General features: G+C 51.6%; 1 protein-coding gene across 2 annotated transcripts; it reads left to right on the plus strand.

The window, feature by feature from the left end:
- Positions 1 to 1923: 1923 nt before the first annotated feature.
- RTN4RL2 (reticulon 4 receptor like 2) lies at positions 1924 to 18626 on the plus strand. Of its 2 annotated transcripts, none has more exons than XM_027860323.1 (3): positions 1924 to 1988; positions 8168 to 8649; positions 17183 to 18626. In XM_027860323.1, the coding sequence occupies exons 1-3, from the start codon at positions 1958 to 1960 to the stop codon at positions 17933 to 17935; spliced, it is 1266 nt and encodes a 421-aa protein (XP_027716124.1). In that variant the 5' UTR covers positions 1924 to 1957; the 3' UTR covers positions 17936 to 18626. The 2 variants fall into 2 exon arrangements, with proteins under 2 accessions (XP_027716124.1, XP_027716125.1); XM_027860324.1 differs by lacking the exon at positions 1924 to 1988 and adding an exon at positions 7840 to 7899.
- Positions 18627 to 18647: the final 21 nt, after the last annotated feature.

The following is an 18647-nucleotide window of genomic DNA, read 5'->3' on the forward strand; positions in this document are numbered from 1 at the left end:
GGAGTCGGGCAATGAGAGACAGGGAGAATAAAAGAGACTAAAGAAAGAGGTTAGAAAATGGAAAAGAAGAAGAGAAGGAGAGATAGAGACAAAGGTGGGCAGGCTGACAGGGAAGAACAGAAACAGACACAGATGGAGGGATAGAGAAGAGAGGGAAGAAAGAGGAGTAGGAAGAGGGAAAAGACAGACATGAGAGTAGGCAAAGGAGTGATAGAAGAGAGAAGGGAGGGAAGAGAAGTGAAAGAAGAGGAGGAGAGAGAGAGGAAAGGAATAGGAGGAAGAGGGGGGGATGAGTTTCCTTTCTGCGCCCAGAGAAGCAGCCCTGGCTAGGCTGGGCGGGTCTCTGAGCTGAGGGGGGCATGGGGCTGCGCAGCAGATGGCTCCTGGCGGTTCCAGCCCGTGCCCAGTCCTGGTGCCGCTTGGCATCCGTTCTTCTCCCCAGTCCTCCCCCTCCCCCAGCCCCCCTGGCTCCCCCTCCCGCGCGAACGGTCGCCTTTTCCCGGGCGCTCCTAGCCCCCAGCTGGCTGTCCTGGGGCCAAAGGGCTGGCTGACTGGGGCCCCTCGGAGGCCTGAAGGTAGTTCGCATCCTTTTTCTTCTCCTGGTCCTGGGTGGTTGGCCGAGTTTTAGGGTTACAGCCTCCCTGCCTCCCCCCCTTCACCCCCCACCGGAGGTAATAGTCCCTACTGTAGCGGGGGGGGGGGGGGGGGAAGGAACTGAGAGAGGCCCGAGATCAACGTAGCTGCATTAATACTAATTAATAATAATTATGCTACCACAACAAAAGGGAGCAGGGAATCCAGTGGGGTCTGATTGACAAAGATAACGTATAAAAAACTCTAGAGCCAGAGACTCAGGCTCGAACCCTGACTCCGTTACTTACTCCTGTGTGACCTTGGAAGAGTCACCTCACCACTTTAAGTCTCAGTGCTAACAAATGCAAAATCAGGAGATTGGCCCAGAGGATCTCTAAGGCCTCTCCCAGCTCTAAACCCTACTGTTTTTTTTATTTTTTATTTTTTATTTTGTTAAAGAAGAATGCGAGCCGGCACCCACCCTGGAGCTCTTCCCCTTTACTGGGCCTGCGAGATAGACAGGGGTCCCCGAAAAGATCTCGCTAGTCTAGCTTTCCCCACCAAAGCAGATCTTCCTGGAGGGAGAGTGGGGAAAGGAGGAGGTAGGGGATGCCTAGGGTGGGGGGAGTAAAGCTGAGAGATATAAAAATGAGGGCTCCATTCCCCCCCTCCCACAGGCCCCTAGGGGACGAAGGTGTGTATAAATGGAGTTGGGGCGGGGGAGGATTTGAATCTAACAGGGTTAGCCCGAAAGAGGGTTCCCTCCCTTTCCTCCCACCTCCTGGAGAGTTTTCCCAATAAGAGCAGAGCCCGGATAGAAAGAACGTCCCCTAGGTCCCTGGCAGCTGTAAGAAGAGGTTAGACTTGGTGGTAGGATGACATGGGATGGGCAGGGTGGGGAGGGGGGCCCTGCTCCCGCCCCCCCCGACACGCCATTAAGGGGTTAAGTAGTCGAGCGAGGGAGGAGCCAGAGGGAGGGAGAGGGGGGTGCGGGGTAGGGAACAGCTTCCCTGCTGTCCTCACTCTCCCAGGGCTAGCGGCCGGGGCGGACGGAGCCCAGGACCCGACTGCCCTGATTGGGGTGGGGGTGGGGACCCGAGCACCGGGCCGCCACCGCCTGTCCCGTCTCATCTCGTCGCGTTCCGTGTCCTATACGTCGGGGCTGATGGCTCCCCCCGAGCCGCGGAGCCCCGGGGGCGCAGGGTAGAGCTCAGCGGACAGCCCAGATCCCCCTCCCCCCAGTCGAGGGGCTCGGAGTCCAGTCCCACCCCTCGTCCCAAGCCCCAGGCTCCGAAGGGGAAGAGGGAGCGCGTGGGAGCCCCCCTCCCCGCCGCTGCTCCCCACCCTGCCCCGCCCCGTCCCCCTCCCCCAGCTCCGAGACAAGATGCTCGCCTGGCTCCGGCGCCTGCTGCAAGGTAAGGATCCCCTGCTTGGACGGGGCTGGGGAAACGGGGCTCCCCAAGGAAGCAGGCTGTGGGGGAGGGAAGAAGAGGAAGGGCAGAAGGGTAGGGGGCGGTCAGAGGAGGGTGGGAGGGATGGAGAAAGTAGGAGTGGGAAGAGACGGTGGAAGGGGCCAGAGAAGCCCAAGGGGAAGGGGGGCACAGGGAGGGGGTGAACTCTGGACCGACCGTCTGGCTGGTGATCCCCAGACTCGCTCCAGGGGCTAGGAGGGCACGGCGATGTAGCCGAGGCACGGTCCAGCAGCCCCGCTTCCGCCCCTATGGCCGTCCCACTGGGTTTGGGGGCAGGGCCGGCCGGCCGCCCGGTGGCGGGGGAGCCGAACCCGCAGAGGCGGGCGGACGGAGAGCTAGCTCGTGACCGTGGAGCCCTGGGCCACCGGCCGACGGGCGGGGAGGGCTGGGTCCAGGGTTTGGCCGGGATAAGGGAGGGAAGAGCAGGTTCTGCCGTCCCGGCTTCGCCTGCCCAGGGGTGGAGGCAGTGCAGAGAGGCGCACAGAGAACTCCTCCGACCCAGGAAAACGCCGACTCAGCAACTCCGGGGCGGCCGGTGTGCGGCTTTCCCCTCGGCCCCGCACCTTCAGTCACCTGGGAGGGACTAAATGAAGGGGATGGATTCCGAGGAACGGATGAGATGGGGGCAGCCAGACGCGCGAGAGACCTGCTGAGAGGATGACAGGGGGATGCGGAGGGCTGAGGGGGATGAAGTCGGAGACTCAGGGACAGAGAGGAGACAGTGGGACAGAGGAGACTGGACAGTAAGAGGAGACAGAGACGGGAACATCAGACAGAGGGGCTGAGGCAGAGTGACAAGGCCAAAGGGGGAGGGGGTGAGATCAGACAAGGGGGCAGGGAGGTAGGGGTTAGGAGCAGAGGGGGCAGTGAAGCCCCGGGGTGAGGGCAAGGAGAATGGGCAACAGGGATCAGGAAGTCAAAAGAAAGAGTCTGAGATAAAGAACCAAAAAGCCTTTACTACACTTTAGTGCTAATGCCAGGCATTTGGAGAGGGCTTCCCCTCCTCCCCGACCTCACAGGTGAGGCAAACCTTTTGGGAACCTTAAAAGGCTATCCTGTTACTATCCAAATCATCTTCATTACCACATGAGTCCCAGAGCTCAGGGCCCAGGGCCCAGGGATTAGCTAGGCCAAGGGTCTTGGGAGTAGGCAGGGTGGGTCTGGACAGCAGGGTAGGGTGGTGGAGCCCTGGAGTTGGACAGAAGCCCTGGTGGATGAGGCATTGCCATTTTTATCCCCAGCCCCTCATCAGACTAGGTGCTATAGGGGATCTCGGGTGGCTGCTTATTCGGGGGTATTCTATTCTGGCAGAGTGAGAAACTGTTTGCGGTGGCTCTGAACCTCTCCACCCGCACCAGCGTCACTGCCTTCCTGGGTCGATGCGTCAGCGCCACCACCTCCACCTCCATCCCCACTCCTCTCCCACCTCCTTTGCCCCCTCAGCATCTGCCTGGCAGCAGCCCGTGCCCTTAACCCCCTGCCTCTCCCCGGAAACAGGGCCGTTAGGACATCTTCAGCAATCAGTGTTGAGCGTCTGAAGCAGCTCCACCAAGACCCCATGTTCCTCATTCTTTAGATCCAGGGACTGCAGGGGATTCATCTTCAGTCTTAGCCCCTTTTCTGGAGTCACTAGCTAGCTCACTCTTCTTTTCTTCTCAACATCTCTGGCTTTCTTTTACTCATATTTGAGGGTTTAGCTCCTTCTCCTTCCAGCCAAGTTCCCTTCCTTACCTTGGTGATTTCATTCTCAGGGGTTCTGGAATCTTTAAAGCTAAAGGTGGAATCTGAATTCTAGGATTTTCTCAGGGCCTCTTCCCTGCCTCCAAGGCTTGGCGTCTGAAATCTATCTGATAGCGACATGTGTCCTCACACTGGTTGCCACATTCCTCATACTCTGCTTCTGGGGATCTACACTTCCATGATTTTCCGAGTTTGTGATCTAGGCTTCCCTTGCTAGAGGAATCATGAAGTCACAGATTTAAAGCCAGAAGGATCCTTAGAAGTCATTGAGTTAAACTCTCTCACTTTATAAATGAAGAAACTGAGGCCCAGAGAAGTTAAGTGACTTCCCCAGGGCCATACTGCTAGTAAGAGTCTATGGTAAGATTTAAACCTAAGCCTTCTTGACTCCAATTCCATTGTTCTGTCCACTGTGACACTGTCTTTCTTCCACCAAGGACACACCTGCCATTCTTTTAGTCCCACAAAGGATAGGCCATCCCATACTGGACCTGATGGCTCCTATCTGACTGTTGGAGCCCAGGGAGATACAAAAAATAAATAAATAAAAACACCAAGAATCTTGGCCCTTTCCCTCTGCTCTGCCAGCCCAGTTCAGTACAGTAGCTTGCACTGCCCCCCCCCCCCCCGGGTCTGTGGTGTAGCCCAGGTTCTGCACCCCCTTGTCTCCATGGGCATTGTTCATCCCAGCTCAGGGCTGGTCTGTCTCCAATGAAAGGACCAGAAATAGATCATAGTTCTTAGTGCAGGAAGAAATCTTAGTTAGCAACCACTCCAATCTCTTCATTTTACAAATGGGGAAGCTGAGGTCTGTGTTCTAATTGGTCCAATGATTCCACAGTTAGCAAGCTCAGACAGTCAAGTCATCCTGATTTCCAGCCCATGTTCTTACTACCCCATGTTCTACTACCCCATGCGGGCTTTTTCCTGATTCTCTTCTCTATCTGATAACCAATCCTTAATCTTTTGCCCCCCCCCCCCCGAATAGGGACACGAAAAAAGGAGGGCCACGGTGTCTGGGGGACTCTGGAAGGGCTTTTCCTTGCTGTGAAAAGATCGAGCGGCTAACCTATCATGCCACCATCCTACCTACAATCCTGTGTCCAGGATTTTCCAGGACACTAAGGCAATGCCAGAATTGTCATAGCAGTCTTTTGAGAGAGTACCCGAGAAAGGAAAGGAATAGGGGTGAGAGGACTGGAGGGAGCAAGATAAAGAGAAGAAAGAGGAGAGAAAATGTGAGCGTAGAAGAAATGGTAGGAGAGAGAATGGAAAGGAGGGGGACTTTAGGGTGAGGGGAAGCCAAGAAAAGGAGGTAGCAAGACCAGAGTGGGGAGAAGGAGCCACTTCCCAGGTGTCAGCTGCCTCTAACCCAGGCTAAGCTGGGCCTGGGGGCAGAGACGCTCTAAGCCCCCACCTTTCCCTCCACCCAGCCTCCAGTGAGAGCCCGCAGCCTGAATTATGGATGAAGCTCCTTGGGTTACAGCCACTGTACACGGGCAAGAACTAGAAATGGCATCAGCCACAGCTCTGCAGCGGCTGCCAAGGCACCCCTCCCCCAGCCTCTGGCCCATCCCCCCTCATTCCCTCTCCCAGCCTAGCCTTGGCTCCCTGAACCCAGTCCCTTTTCAGATTTGCTAAGAATTGGTACTTTGGGAAGGACAGAGGGTGTTTCTACTCTTTGGGGAAGTCGGGGCCAAGAAGCTCTGAGGTGTAGGCAAATAATCTTGAATCTAGAATATCCTGGTTATGCTACTAGGTGACCTTGGGCAAGTCACTGCCCCTCTCTGGGTCTCAGCTTCCTCAGCTGTCAAATGAGTGTGTTGGACTAGATGACCTCTGAGTCCTTTGCAACTCACAGTCCAATAGATCTCTATGAGACTGGGGTGATGAGAAATTCCTCTTTTGCCTTTTTCTTCCTCCTGAGGGAGGAGAGAAGAAGAGATAGGGAGGAGGGGGAGACAGCTGTCCTTGGGGTGTAGGAGGGAGAATTATGAGATGAGAGAGGAAGAGGAAAGACTTGACCACCATTTCTCTCCCCTAACCAAACCCTGCCCTTAGATGCTGGATGCAGTCAGCACTGGAGCTGTCAGGAGCATGAACATGCCCTTTCCTTCCTCCTTCCTGTGATGATTGACAGAGAGAGAGACAGAGACAGAGACAGAGAGAGACATAGAGAGACACACAGAGAGAGAGAGACAGAGAGACAGAGACAGACAGATAGACAGAGACAGACAGACACACAGAGAGACAGAAAGAGAGAGAGAGAGGCCTTCTAATCCGGGAGAGCCTTGGCAAGCCTCCAGATCTGGGTGGGATTAAGGGATCAGGAAAGGAATTTGGCTTCCTAGAGTGTCAACCCCAAGGGGAACCGGCATTAGGGAGGGGTAGCAAAGTAACAAGGCTTGTCTTCACTGGGCCAACACACCACCAATGAGAGGACACCCCCACCCAAGGTCCCATGTAGGGCTAGGGGGTTTAGCCTCCCTGCTATCGGAGTAATGCAGAGGGGGTGAGAGACTGGTCCCCCCCAAGTCACCCCATGTGGATCAGGAGAACTGGGGAGGAGAAAGTGATCGTGAAACGCTGCTGGGGGAGGGGTGAGAAGGGCCGAGAAGCGCGGAGGTGGTGTGAAGGAATGAACAGCCGCCGCCTGTGTCACTGAGTATTACATCACACCCCTGCCTACACACGCACGGGGCCCAGCACTCGTTCACACGAGGGGGGACGATGGGGGACATCCAGAACAGGCACACTCACGTATGGTCAGGGACCCCTGGTGGGGCTCCAACACAGGTGCTGGGATCCTATCCATGGGTCCTGTCCAATGGCCACAGACCCCCGACTCTCCTTGATCCACAAGTCTGCAGCAGTGATATCTCACACATGCCGTGTCCTGTGGTGTTCCACCATCTCACAGACAAAACGGGATGAGGACCTGTGATGTTACACTTGGGGGTGGGCGATGCCATAGATATACATCTGGTTGGATTGGCAACAAAAGAGGTGGCAAGCATGTAGACCTTGATGAAGAGCACAGGTAGGTCAGGAGAGATCACAAATGTGTGCATTTACGAAGTAGCAAACCAAGCACCTAAAATCTCTCCTACATTCATGTGAACATATCATAGTAGTGGTAGTGCTGATGGTGATGAGAGGAACATCTTTCCTCCATCAAGCATGGAGACATTTACAAATTCAGACCAAAACAAGACGACCCAAATAATCTCCTAGGAGCACTCAACCTCAGAGAGGTAGAATGATGCAATGAGAAGGGTGTGCATCCCAGCTTTGAAACTTGCCTTCTGTGAGACCCTGGGCAAGTCACTTCATTTCGTGGCAACTCAGTGTCTTTGTGGAGAAAATGGAGACAAAAAGACAATAGCAATAGGGCTTCAAGATTTGTAAAAAGTATTGCACACATCATCTCATTTGATGCTTACAGCAGCTCTGTGAAGTAGGAAACACAGAAAGGGGAACTCTTAATAACTGCAGCCCTACCTCAGAGGCTGGTGGTAAAAATCAAATGAGATGATGTATGAAAAGCACTTTGAAAGCCTTGAAGTGATTACTACTGCTGCTGCTGCTGCTGCGGCTACTACTACTACTACTACTACTACTAGCTACATTTATTTATCTATTACAAAATGCAATACATATGTTATTTCATTTGATCCTCACAACAACCCTAAGAAGCCAATATTAGTGTTACTCTCATTTTACAGATGGGGAGACTGAGAGAACTTTAGTGACTTAGCCGGGGTCACATAGCTAATAAGCAGGTCATGGCTGAAGAGCCGGAACTAAGATTTTCCTGATTCCAAGTTCAGGGCTCTATCCACTTGAAGCCACCTAGATACCTCTATTATTATTGCCTTTTTATCTTCATCATCCCCATTTTAAAGATTAAGGAAGAGAAACGTGGAATGATTTGCCCAAGGTCACAAAGCTAGTGTCGGAACCTAAGATCAAACACAAGCCTATTCTAACTTCAAGTCCAACGCGTTGCCTTCCTCACAGGGCTCTTGGGAGTAAAGTGCTCTGTAAACTTTAATGTGCTAAAGCAATGGGCATCATTTCTAGATCCATGGATGAAGGCACCCAGTAACCCCTGGTGAGTGAAAGAAAAGTGGCGTAGTCAATGTTGGTTGAATAAATAATGGTGGATGAGGAGCCATCGGAGAATGGGATCATGGATTTAAAGATGGAAGGAACCTTACAGATGAGGAAACTGAAGCCCAGAGAGGTGTCTGGTAACCTGACTGAAGTTACACAGTTCGTGAAAGGGTGGGATCTGAACCCAGGTCTTCTGTGAGCAGCTGCAGGCCAGGGGACATGATCCCTCTGGAGTCCTGCCAGTTCATGCCTTTGTCTCCCTACAGGTTCTGCCTCAGCCTGCCTGCTGCTCCTGCTGCTGGCTCTGCCTCTAGTGGCCCCTACCTGTCCCATGCTGTGCACCTGCTACCTCTCCCCACCAACTGTCAGTTGCCAGGCCAACAACTTCTCGGCCGTGCCCTTGGTACTGCCTCCCCACACCCAGCGCCTCTTCCTTCAGAACAACCTCATCCGCTCCCTGCGGCCCGGCACCTTTGGCAGCAGTCTGCTCACCCTTTGGCTCTTCTCCAACAATCTCTCTACCATCTACCCTGGCACCTTCAGACACCTGCAGGCCCTAGAGGAACTGGACCTCGGAGACAACCGGCACTTGCGTTCCCTAGATCCCGACACCTTCCAGGGCCTCGAACGGCTGCAGTCCCTTCACCTGTACCGCTGCCAGCTCAGCAGTCTGCCCAGCAACATCTTCCGGGGCCTGGTCAGCCTACAATACCTCTACCTTCAGGAAAACCAGCTGCTCCACCTCCAGGTAAGCCCCGCTTGCCCCCTCCCCCTCTTTTTGTCTTAGGTATCGATCCTCTTCTTGTCTCCCTGCCTCCCTGCCCTTTCTGCCTTTCCACGGATCTCCTGGGCTCTGTTTCTATTCCTCTGGGCGTGCGTCTTCATCCTTAACCTTTCTTTTCTGTCTCTGTCTCTGCTGTTAGCAGACTGTCTTGCCGGTCTCTCTGGTATCTCCATCCACTAGCCACCTCCTTCCCTGTGCTTCCATCCATTCCTTTCCTTTTGCTCTTTTTTACTTCTTTCTCCATCTTTCTCTCTCTGTTCCTTTTCTCACCCTTTCAAATCTTTTTTTTCCTATAGACTTGTTTTCTTTTTCTCCTCCTCCTTCTTGTCCCTCTACCTCTTCCCTTCCCTCTGTTCCCCTCCCCTTCCCTCTCCCCACTTCCCTTTCCCTCTCTCCTCCTCCCCTTCCCTCTCTTCCCTTTTCTACCCTCTCTCCCCTTGCCTTCCTCCTCTCTTCCCCTTTTCTTTCCTTCTCTGCCTTTTTCCTTCCCCTCCCTCCTCTCCTTCCCCTCCCTCCTATCCTTGCCTTCCCTCCTCCCCTTCCCTCTCTCCTTCCCTTCCCTCTCTTCCCTTTTCTACCCTCTGTCCCCTTCCCTTCCTCCTCTTCCCCTTTTTCTTCCCTTCCCTCCTGTCCTTCCCCTCCCTCTCCTTCCCCTCCCCCCATCCTTGCCTTCCCTCCTCTCCTTCCTGTCTCCCTTTCCTTCACTTCTTCTCGCCTTTACGACTTCCTTCTGTGTCTCTCAGTGCCTCACTATCCCCCTCTTCCAACATGACGATTTTCTTTTCATTCTCCCTTTCTCCTCTGATTTCATCACAAAAGTCCTTTGCTACTTTCTCCCCTCTCATATTCTTCAGAGACCAGCACATGGAATATGGGGGTAGGGTGGGGAGGTGGGCAGAGCAAATGGAAAAGATGATCTCATCAAAGGCCTCTTCCCACCTCAGATTTGCTGGGGAACTGGGGGTGGGGGGAGTGGGACATAAAAAAACCCTTTGCCCTTCCTGTGCTTCAGTTTTTGCTCCTGTGAAATGGGCAGAGAATCATTGCAGGCCCTATCCTATGTGTCTCAGTGGTAGGATTAAGAATTAAAAGTAGAGCAGTGGGGAGCTTCTGGAAGAACAGTGCTATGGAAATTGAAAGAATGGTAATGACAGCTATCATTAGTTTTATTAATATTATTATCAAGAATGATTAATGTTTCTTTTCAACCTGTTTTTTTCTCCATTCTGTCCACCCTTCCACTCCCTGAAGTCACAACACGCCCCCTAAAACCACGCCTTGGGAAGCAAAATTCTGAAAGGTTGCTGCTTTTGAGGGTGTGTTGGCAGCAGGGAGGTAGGGGGAGGGAGGTACTCATTCCGGTACTTTTCTACAAAAGGCCCAGCCTGCCCTCCCTTCTTTGGGGCAGAGGCCCGAGGGGGTGGTGCTGTCAATGACCACACTGGCCATCTCCATATAGTAGAGGTTGCTGCAGAGCATCACTTAGTGGAATGCAGGGCCTGTCCTGGACTCTTTCCAACGGAAGTTAGTACTGATGTACCAAAGGGGCCTCCTCTGTCAGGAAGGCTTGCTTGTAAGCTGTGGATGCCAAAGATGAGAGTAAATCAAGGCTCCTGGATTTCAAGTCTAGATGCCATTTATGTCCTGTGTGGACTTGGGGCAAGTCATCCAATCTCCCTCTGATTTGGTTTCTTCATCTCTAAAATGAGGGGCTTGGATTAAAGGTTCTCTGCAGTCCTTTCCCGCTCTAAATCTCTGGTCCTATGACCCTATGTCCTTACACACACCCTCCCAGAAGGGGACTGGGTGCCCTAAAAACTCTCTCTCTAGCTCCACTTCCCTCCTAGGCCACAATAACCTAAGTCAGAATCCTCTACTAAGGCCCAAAGTGGAGCCGTTGACATACACACACCCCACTCCTTCATGTCAACCATGGAGATTTTTCTTGGTCCAGACCTGGGATTCTATCAGTATTGGAAGCACCCTGATGAGGAAAGTCTCTTTATCCCCAACCTCTATACCACTGACAGTCTCAGGTTGCTTGCCTGGATTGTTGAAAAGCTAAGTGACTTGCCCAGGGTCACACAACCCATATGGGTAAGATGTGGGTCCTGGACTCATGTATCTCTGACTCTGAAGCCAGCTCTATTCATTAAGTCACACTGGCTCTGTTGTGATTCTTTCCATATGTAATTACTTTGATAGTTATGCTACCTCACATTACTGTTTTTTTAATATTTAATTAAATTATTAATTAGAATAATTATTGGTATAATAATTACTAAAGCAGAGTAGCATAGTGAGAGAGAGCTGACTTCCACGTGAGGAAGGCAGTGTGAGGGAATAAAAAGAACTCGGAGTCTGAAGTCAGAGGACCTGGGTTTAAACCCCACCTTTGGAGCTTGTGTGATCTTGGACAAGTCACCTACCATCCCATGTCACCTAACATTCCTCCCCTATAAAACAAGGGTCTGTACTAGATGGCCTATGAGGTATGTTCTAGCTCGAAATCTATGATCCTAAGATCTGGGTTGCAGTGTAGCCCCTAATTACCTTCTGCTTAACCCCTCAAAAGTGGTTTGACCTCTCAACACCCCAGGCTACCTTCTAAGCCTATGAGTTGCTGCTCTGAATCGATGGCAGGAGTTCCCCTCCCCAGGGTTTCCTAAACCAGGGAAATCATAGGTATGGCCAAAAAGCAGTAACAACAGTGACAATTATCCCAATACTCTCATTCGATTACAAAAAACCAGTTATTTCATCAAACTGGGCAACAGCACAAAGAACTTTAAATGGAAAAGGCTTGGTCCTCAGACCATTTCTACATGAAGTCCGTCACAAAAGATGAGAACCAAAGGACAGTAATAATAACCCCCTCTACCGATGCCCCACTGGAGCACAGACACGCCCTTGGGCTCTCCAAGGTGAGGCTGGTGTGCAGCCAGCGCTGGCCCTTTCTCCCAACTTGGAAAGGCTTCCAGCATGGGCTTGGTGACAAACGGTGTGTCTGTCCTCCAGCACTGACCCCAGGCAAGTTTGTGGAGGCTGCCTGCCAGCTTGGCTGCTCTCTGTTGGGAAGGGGACAAAATCACAGTCCCTTGGAATACTTTTCTTAACCAGATCCGTTGATTTTGGTGGCACGAGGAACTTCCAGGTGAAGAAATCCTTCTACCAGTACAGACTAGCACCCGCAAATACAACTTACCATTTTAGAGAGTTAGACTGAGAAGTGAAAGGCCTTGCTCAAAGCACTGAAATACCTATATAGCCAGGAGGGATCAGAGACAGGACCACAGGCCAGGTCTTTCTGCCTCCAAGGCCAACTGTTAAGCTATTCTACTAATACCTCTACATTCTACTAATATGTTTCCAGTAAGGAATCGGAAGTCGATATCCTAATAGCTTTGTTCAGTTACAAAAATGCCATTTTACATACTTGCGGAGTAGTTTGCAGAACATTAAATACAAAAGAATTATAGCAGGCCAGTGTCTTGTCCTTGGACCATTTCGGTCTTCGAGCCACCAAAAAAGATTAGAAGAGTGAACTTGGGATGATATAGAGTTTTGAGGGGCAGCACAGAGTACTGAGTGGAGAGCTAACCTTGGAGCCAGGAAAACTTGAATTTCACTGATGCACTTAGAGCTCTGAATTCAGAAGCAGCTGGGCAGGCAGTGGATAGAACATGGGACCTGGAGTCAGGAAGACTTGAGTTCATACTCTGCCTCAGACACTTAGTAGTTGTGTGACCCTGGGCAAGTCCCTTAACCTCTCTGCCTCAGTTTGTTTCCCCATCTATAAAATGGGGATAATAATCATAGCTCCTATTTCCCAGGGTTGTTGTGAGAATCCCATGAAATAATACTGAAGTTCTTTGCAAACCTTAAAGTGCTACATATTATTATATGTTTCCCCCTCTGATGCATGTGTCTGTGTGACCTTGGACAAGTCACTTAACGTTTCAGTGTCCTAGGCAAAACAATAGTTTTATAGTGTATAGTTTTATAGTACATAGACTATAGTTCCAGGGAAGATGCCAGCCTGAATTGGTAGAAGGAATTTTCTCTTTGGGAGACCCCTATACCAATAAAAGCACAGGTCTAACCTCTATTCCTATTCCTATGTAATGCTGAAAGTCTGCCTCTAGGACCTGAGACAGGGGAGGTCCATGAGGTTTGGTCCTCGGGCATAGGAGTTGGGAGGCTGAGCAAGGGAGCTCCCTGAGACCTCAGATGATGACCTTTGGCCTCAGGGATCCACACCTTACCTTTCAGTCCTATGTGGAATAAAAGGGAAGGCAGCTTCTTCCTGGGAACTGATTCGTCTGAATTAGGCCAACACAAGTCACAGGCAGGTGAGGAAGCCTGAGAACTGGGGTGACACCCACTGGGGGCAGGTGTGGCTTAGGACAGACACCTTCCTCCCCTACAGTAGGGGATTGAAAGGAGCTATTTGAGGAAGGCAAAGGTGGGGTGGGGGTGGGGAGGGTGTTTCAGGTGTGGAAGAAACTGAAATGGGGTAGAAAAGGAGATGAGAGTTGGGAAGCAGCAAAGAGAGAACAATTCAGATTGAGGTGGGGGAAGGAATTTAGCCAGAGAGGGAGAGATGCAGAATGGAGATCTGAAATGGTTGTGGGGAACAATGAACCAGTTGGGGGAGGGGACTGAGAGCGATCAGGAAAATGTGGTTGTAGAAATGGAAGGTGATTGAAAGCTTTCAAGCCAGGAGGGGGAGGGGGAGGGGGGAGGAAGGGGGAAGAGAGGGCTGTGAAAGTCAAGAGCTGATTAATGCACAGAGAGAGGTTTTAGCAGTGGGGAGAGGAAGGAGCGGATTTTAGAGGCGTGGTAGAAGATACAGGATTTAGGCAACAGCTTGAATGGGGGGCAGGGAGGTGTTCCCACTTCAGACCCCAAGATTAGGTGTTGGATGGAGCTTGGTCCCTTGCAGACACGCAAAGGGACAGAGAAGAAACAGATAATTAGGAATTGTTACATCCCTCCCTCATTTGGTCTCTGACCCCCAAGGTGAAACTACTCCCCCAAAAAACCATCCAGAATCCCTTGGTCCTAAGCTGACTTGGCAGAATTTCCAGGGGTTCAGGCCACAGCTCTTCCCTGCTTCTACCCCATGCGTTACCCGACCAATCCTGTCTCCCATTTCTATGGCTTCCAAAGCAATTTGTCCATTGTGACTGCCCTTTGGTGAAGCAGCTGGTGTCAGTATTATTATCCCGTTTCACAGATGGGGAACCTGAGACACAGAGTGAAGTGTCTTATCCAAGGCCACGCATAATAAGTTCCAGAGCCAGGGTTCTAAACCAGATCTTCTGGCCCTACACCCAATACCCTTTGCTAAAACATCACTCAGCCTCTCAGTGTCCTCTGAGACAATACCACCTGCTTAATATTTAGTAGAAGAGGGAGCACAGGGGAAGAGATCCAGTTGCTATTCATGGGGTGAACTTAATGAGCAGAGAGAGCATGGGAGAAAAGGTTGATAAAGAGAAGAGACAGAAAGGAGTCTGAGAATAGGTCAGATGCGAAGAAGTCAGGTGAGCCTGGAATGAGGAAGACTCATCTTCCTGAGTTCAAATCTGGCCTCAGACCCGTCCTAGTTGTGTGACCCCAGGAAAATCCATTAACCCGGTTTGCCTCAGTTTCCTTATCCTAAAATGAGCTAGAGAAGGAAACGTTGAACCACTCCAGCATCTTTGCCAGGAAAACTCCAAATGGGGTCATGAAGAGCTGGAAACAACTGAACAACAACAGAGGTCAGAGATGTAAGGGGAGAAGAGGACAGAGCCCTGGAAAACTCCAAAGATGAAGAGAGAAAAGCTCTGTAGTGTCAGAGGCAAGGGAGAGGGGGAGGGGGAGGGGTGGGATGTGGCTAAGAGGAGGAGATCTTGGCAAACTCGATTCCTGTAGAGAGGAGAGGGCGGCAGCCAGATGGGAGGGGGGCGAGGAGAAAGCAGGAGGACAGGAAGTGGAGGCTGGGAATTGAGGTTCTCCCCACCCAAACTTCTCAGACCAGACTTCAGAGAACTGGGATTTCTTGAGGGAAAAGATTGTCTTCTCTGAAAGAAGAATTAGGGCTGGGGGCCGTGCATCCCTGCCCTTCACCAAGGACCACCTCTCCTATCTAGGCTGGGGTTGGGTTTAACCCTAGAGAGGAAGGCTCATGGACTCTCACTAGAGAACTTCCAATCTAGCTCTTGAAGCGCCAGAGCATCCTAGTACACCTCCAGATGTGTGTCTCTCGACAGCTAAGACTCCTAAGGGACAATCCAGATCATAGATTAGGATCATAGATTTCCAGCTGGAAAAAACCATCTCAGTTTCCTCACCCCCTCCCATTTAACAGACAAGGAGGCTAAGGAACAGTGAAGTGACCTGCACCAGGTCATGCAGGTAATACACATTAAACATAGGATTTGAACCTAGGTCCTCTGACTCAGATCCAGTGTTCTTGCCACTATATCATGTTACTTCCTGCCTTTCTCCAATCCTGGTCTTCTAGAGAAGCACCACCCCCACACACAGACAGACACACAAATACTTGTCTTAGATGCCGGGGAAAAAAACCCAGCTCCCTTCTCTTTCCCCAACCCAGGGCCCTTGTGAGAGGTGTGTAAGTGGCAGATATAAGATCAAGTCAAACACGGAACTGAATTCAGGGGAAAGCTGGGTTCAAATCCCTGCATTGGCATTACCCAACTATATCACTCTGGGCAAAACCATTTATCCTAACTGGCCCTCAGTGCCCTCACCTATAAAATGGAGGGAGTCATCCTTGCTCTGTCTACCTTGAAGGGTTGTTGTGAGGAAATTGTCTTGTCAACCTTAAAGCCTAATAAAAATGTGAATTCTAGATATACATCTATACATAATTACATACATATGATATATATGTATGCATATATATACATATATTAGCTAGCATTTACATAGCTCTTCCAAGTTTGCAAAGCTCTTTACATTTATGATCTCATTTAGTCCTGCTATTATTATCTTCATTTTACACATAAAGAAACTGAGGCTGAGAGAGCTTAAAAGTCTTGCCCGGGGTCATACAGCTGGGTGCTTCAGTAGATAAAGCATTGGGCCTGGAGTCAGAAAGACATGAATTCAAATCTGACCTCAGACACTCACTAGCTGTGTGACCTTGGACAAGTCCTTTCACCTCTGTTTACCTCAGTTTCTTCAGCTGTAAAATGGAAATAATAGCACCTACCTCACAGGGTTATTGTAGGCTCACATGAGATAATATTTGTAAAGTGCTTAGCACATAGTAGGCACTATTTACATACCAGCTATCATCATCATCCCACCCAGGTCTGTCCTGCCCCCTGCCCAGGGCTCTACCAACTATGCCATCTAGGCAGATATGTATGTGTGTCTAGTCAGAGTGAGAGGGCTTCCACCACGTGCAGCTAGACCAAAGGGTCTAGGGACCCTGTGGCTGCATCTCAGGACAGCATGCCATAACAGACAGGGGAATAAGGTGCTGAACCTGGAGTTGGGAAGAGCTGCTTTCGGGAAGTTACTTAACCTCCCTTTGCCTCAGTGTCCTCATCTGTAAAATGAGGAATTGGTCTCAACGGCCTCTGAGATCCTGCCACTATTTATGACAAATGGACAGTTGTTGGACCGAGATGAATCAGCCCCCTCCCCAATGAGGCTGGGTGCTTCCCCAACTGCCTCCAGACTTGTGCTCCGCACCCCCCCCACCCCCCAATCCTGACCTCCAGGGGAAGAGATCCTCTTGAGATACCAAACAGGCTCAGGGCCCTTGCCACCTCTTTTCTCTGGGAGAAGAGCTATCACATGGCCAGGAGGTGAGAAGCCAAGTGCATCAGAGGATCCTGGGATTTAGGGCAGGAAGGCACCTGGGGGATTATCTCGCCTGACCTCATTTGCCTTACAAATCAGCAAACTGCAGTCCAGAGCAATAAAGTAATTTGCCCCAGGCCATATAGGTAGTAAGTGATAAAGTTATGATTCAAACCCTGGACCTCCAACTCCAAACCCATAGCAATGGATCATGCTGCCTTGGACATCATCTAGCCATTTTTCAGATGAGGAAACTGAGGCTAAGTAACTTCACCAAGGTCACAAAGGAAGAGCTGAGGTTTGTACCCATCAGTAAGGGGCTTTGGATGATGCAACAAGGGCATAGAAAACCTTATTCAACCCCCTCATTTTTCACTGGAGGACAGAGGTCCAAAGAGATAAAGTGACTTTTGCCCTTGGTTGCATACAGTAATTGGCAGAGCCTTGACTGAACCTGAACCCAGGACCTTTGACTCCAAATCCAGCAGTCTTTACCTTGCACCAAAGTTACTTCTGGGTAACTAAACAGCAACTTCTTCCCTCTAGTTTAACTGTTTCCCAGTTCTAGGATTCTGCTACCCCACCCCATCCTTTGGCCTGTCTGAAAAGGGGTCCCCCCATCATATCTCCTGCACCCACTCTTTTTCTTTCCCATCTCCCGCCACCGCAGGATGATCTGTTTGCTGACTTGGCCAACCTGAGTCACCTCTTCCTGCATGGGAATCGCCTCCGACTGCTCACCGAACACGTCTTCAGGGGCCTGGCCGGGCTGGATCGGCTGCTGCTGCACGGGAACCGCCTGCAGGGTGTGCACCGAGCCGCCTTCCGGGGCCTGGCCCGCCTCACCATCCTCTACTTATTCAACAACAGCTTGGCATCGCTGCCAGGGGAGGCTCTGGCCGACCTACCCGCCCTGGAGTTCCTGAGGCTGAATGACAACCCCTGGGCATGTGACTGCCGTGCCCGCCCTCTCTGGGCCTGGTTTCAGAGGGCCCGGGTCTCCAGCTCAGATGTCACGTGTGCCACCCCTCCCGAGCGCCAGGGCCGGGACCTGCGGGCCCTCCGGGAATCGGACTTTGAGGCCTGTCCCCCTGCTGTTCCAACCCGACCGGGCGGCCCTGCCCGTGGCAACAGTTCTTCCAACCACCTGTACGGGGTGGGCGAAGCTGGGGGAGCTCCCCCTGTGGATCCCTCTACCTTATACCGGGACTTGCCGGCTGAAGACCCCAGGGGGCCCCAAGGTGGAGACACACCCACGGAAGAAGACTATTGGGGTGGCTATGGGGGTGAGGACCGGAGGAGGGGAGAGGTGTGCCCTGGCCCAGCCTGCCCCACCTCGCTGGACTCCGGAGGCCCTTCCCATCACCATGGTCTGCCCACCCCCTTGTTCTGCCTCTTGTTGCTGGTCCCCTATGGCCCTTGATGGGCAGGCTGATACTTGAGAGGGTAGGGAGTGGCAGAAGGGCAGCCAAGGATGGAGGCCAAGAGGTAAGGTTGGTCTAGATGACCTCCTGCCTCCATCCCTTCGAAGATGACTACCCTCCTTTCTGCTGCTACCTTCGCACTGACTCATTTCCTGTCCCCACCCATTCCAGGACACTCTTCCAAGGGACATCATCCTTCCTCCATTTCCTACTCTCATCCCCAGAATGCTTAATATGGGCATTCCTTCTCCGTCTTCACCCCTAACCCCAGCCATTAGCTCCTCCCTCCTCTTCCCAGGGCTGGGATTAGACTGCTCACAAATCCACCTTTGGGCCCTTTGGGGGCCAGAACATTACTTGAGGGAAGGCATAACTAGTTTTCAGAGCTGTCTCTATCAGCTGGATGTATCCAGTGGATTAGGGTTCCGAGAGCACCTGCAGGCTGGATAAAGACCCGCCCTGCATCCCCATCAAAGAACACTATTGGGAGTACCCCAAAGAAGGCCACTCTAATCCTGCAAGGGATGACCCTAAGGCTCTAGCTTCTCCTGGCCCTCCCCAAACCCCTGAGAAGGAAGGGAAGTTTTCCCCATCCATCTCTTCTGGACATTTTAGGGGGTGAGGGCCGCCCGACCAGGAGACCTTTCTTCTCCACCATGCCCCCATGCGGCAGAGAACAAAAAATTGTTTGAAAACAAATTTATTAAAAAA

This window comes from Vombatus ursinus, unplaced genomic scaffold, assembly GCF_900497805.2.
Source record: "Vombatus ursinus unplaced genomic scaffold, bare-nosed wombat genome assembly UNPS02014177.1, whole genome shotgun sequence".
In the NCBI taxonomy this organism is placed as follows: Eukaryota; Metazoa; Chordata; class Mammalia; order Diprotodontia; family Vombatidae; genus Vombatus; species Vombatus ursinus.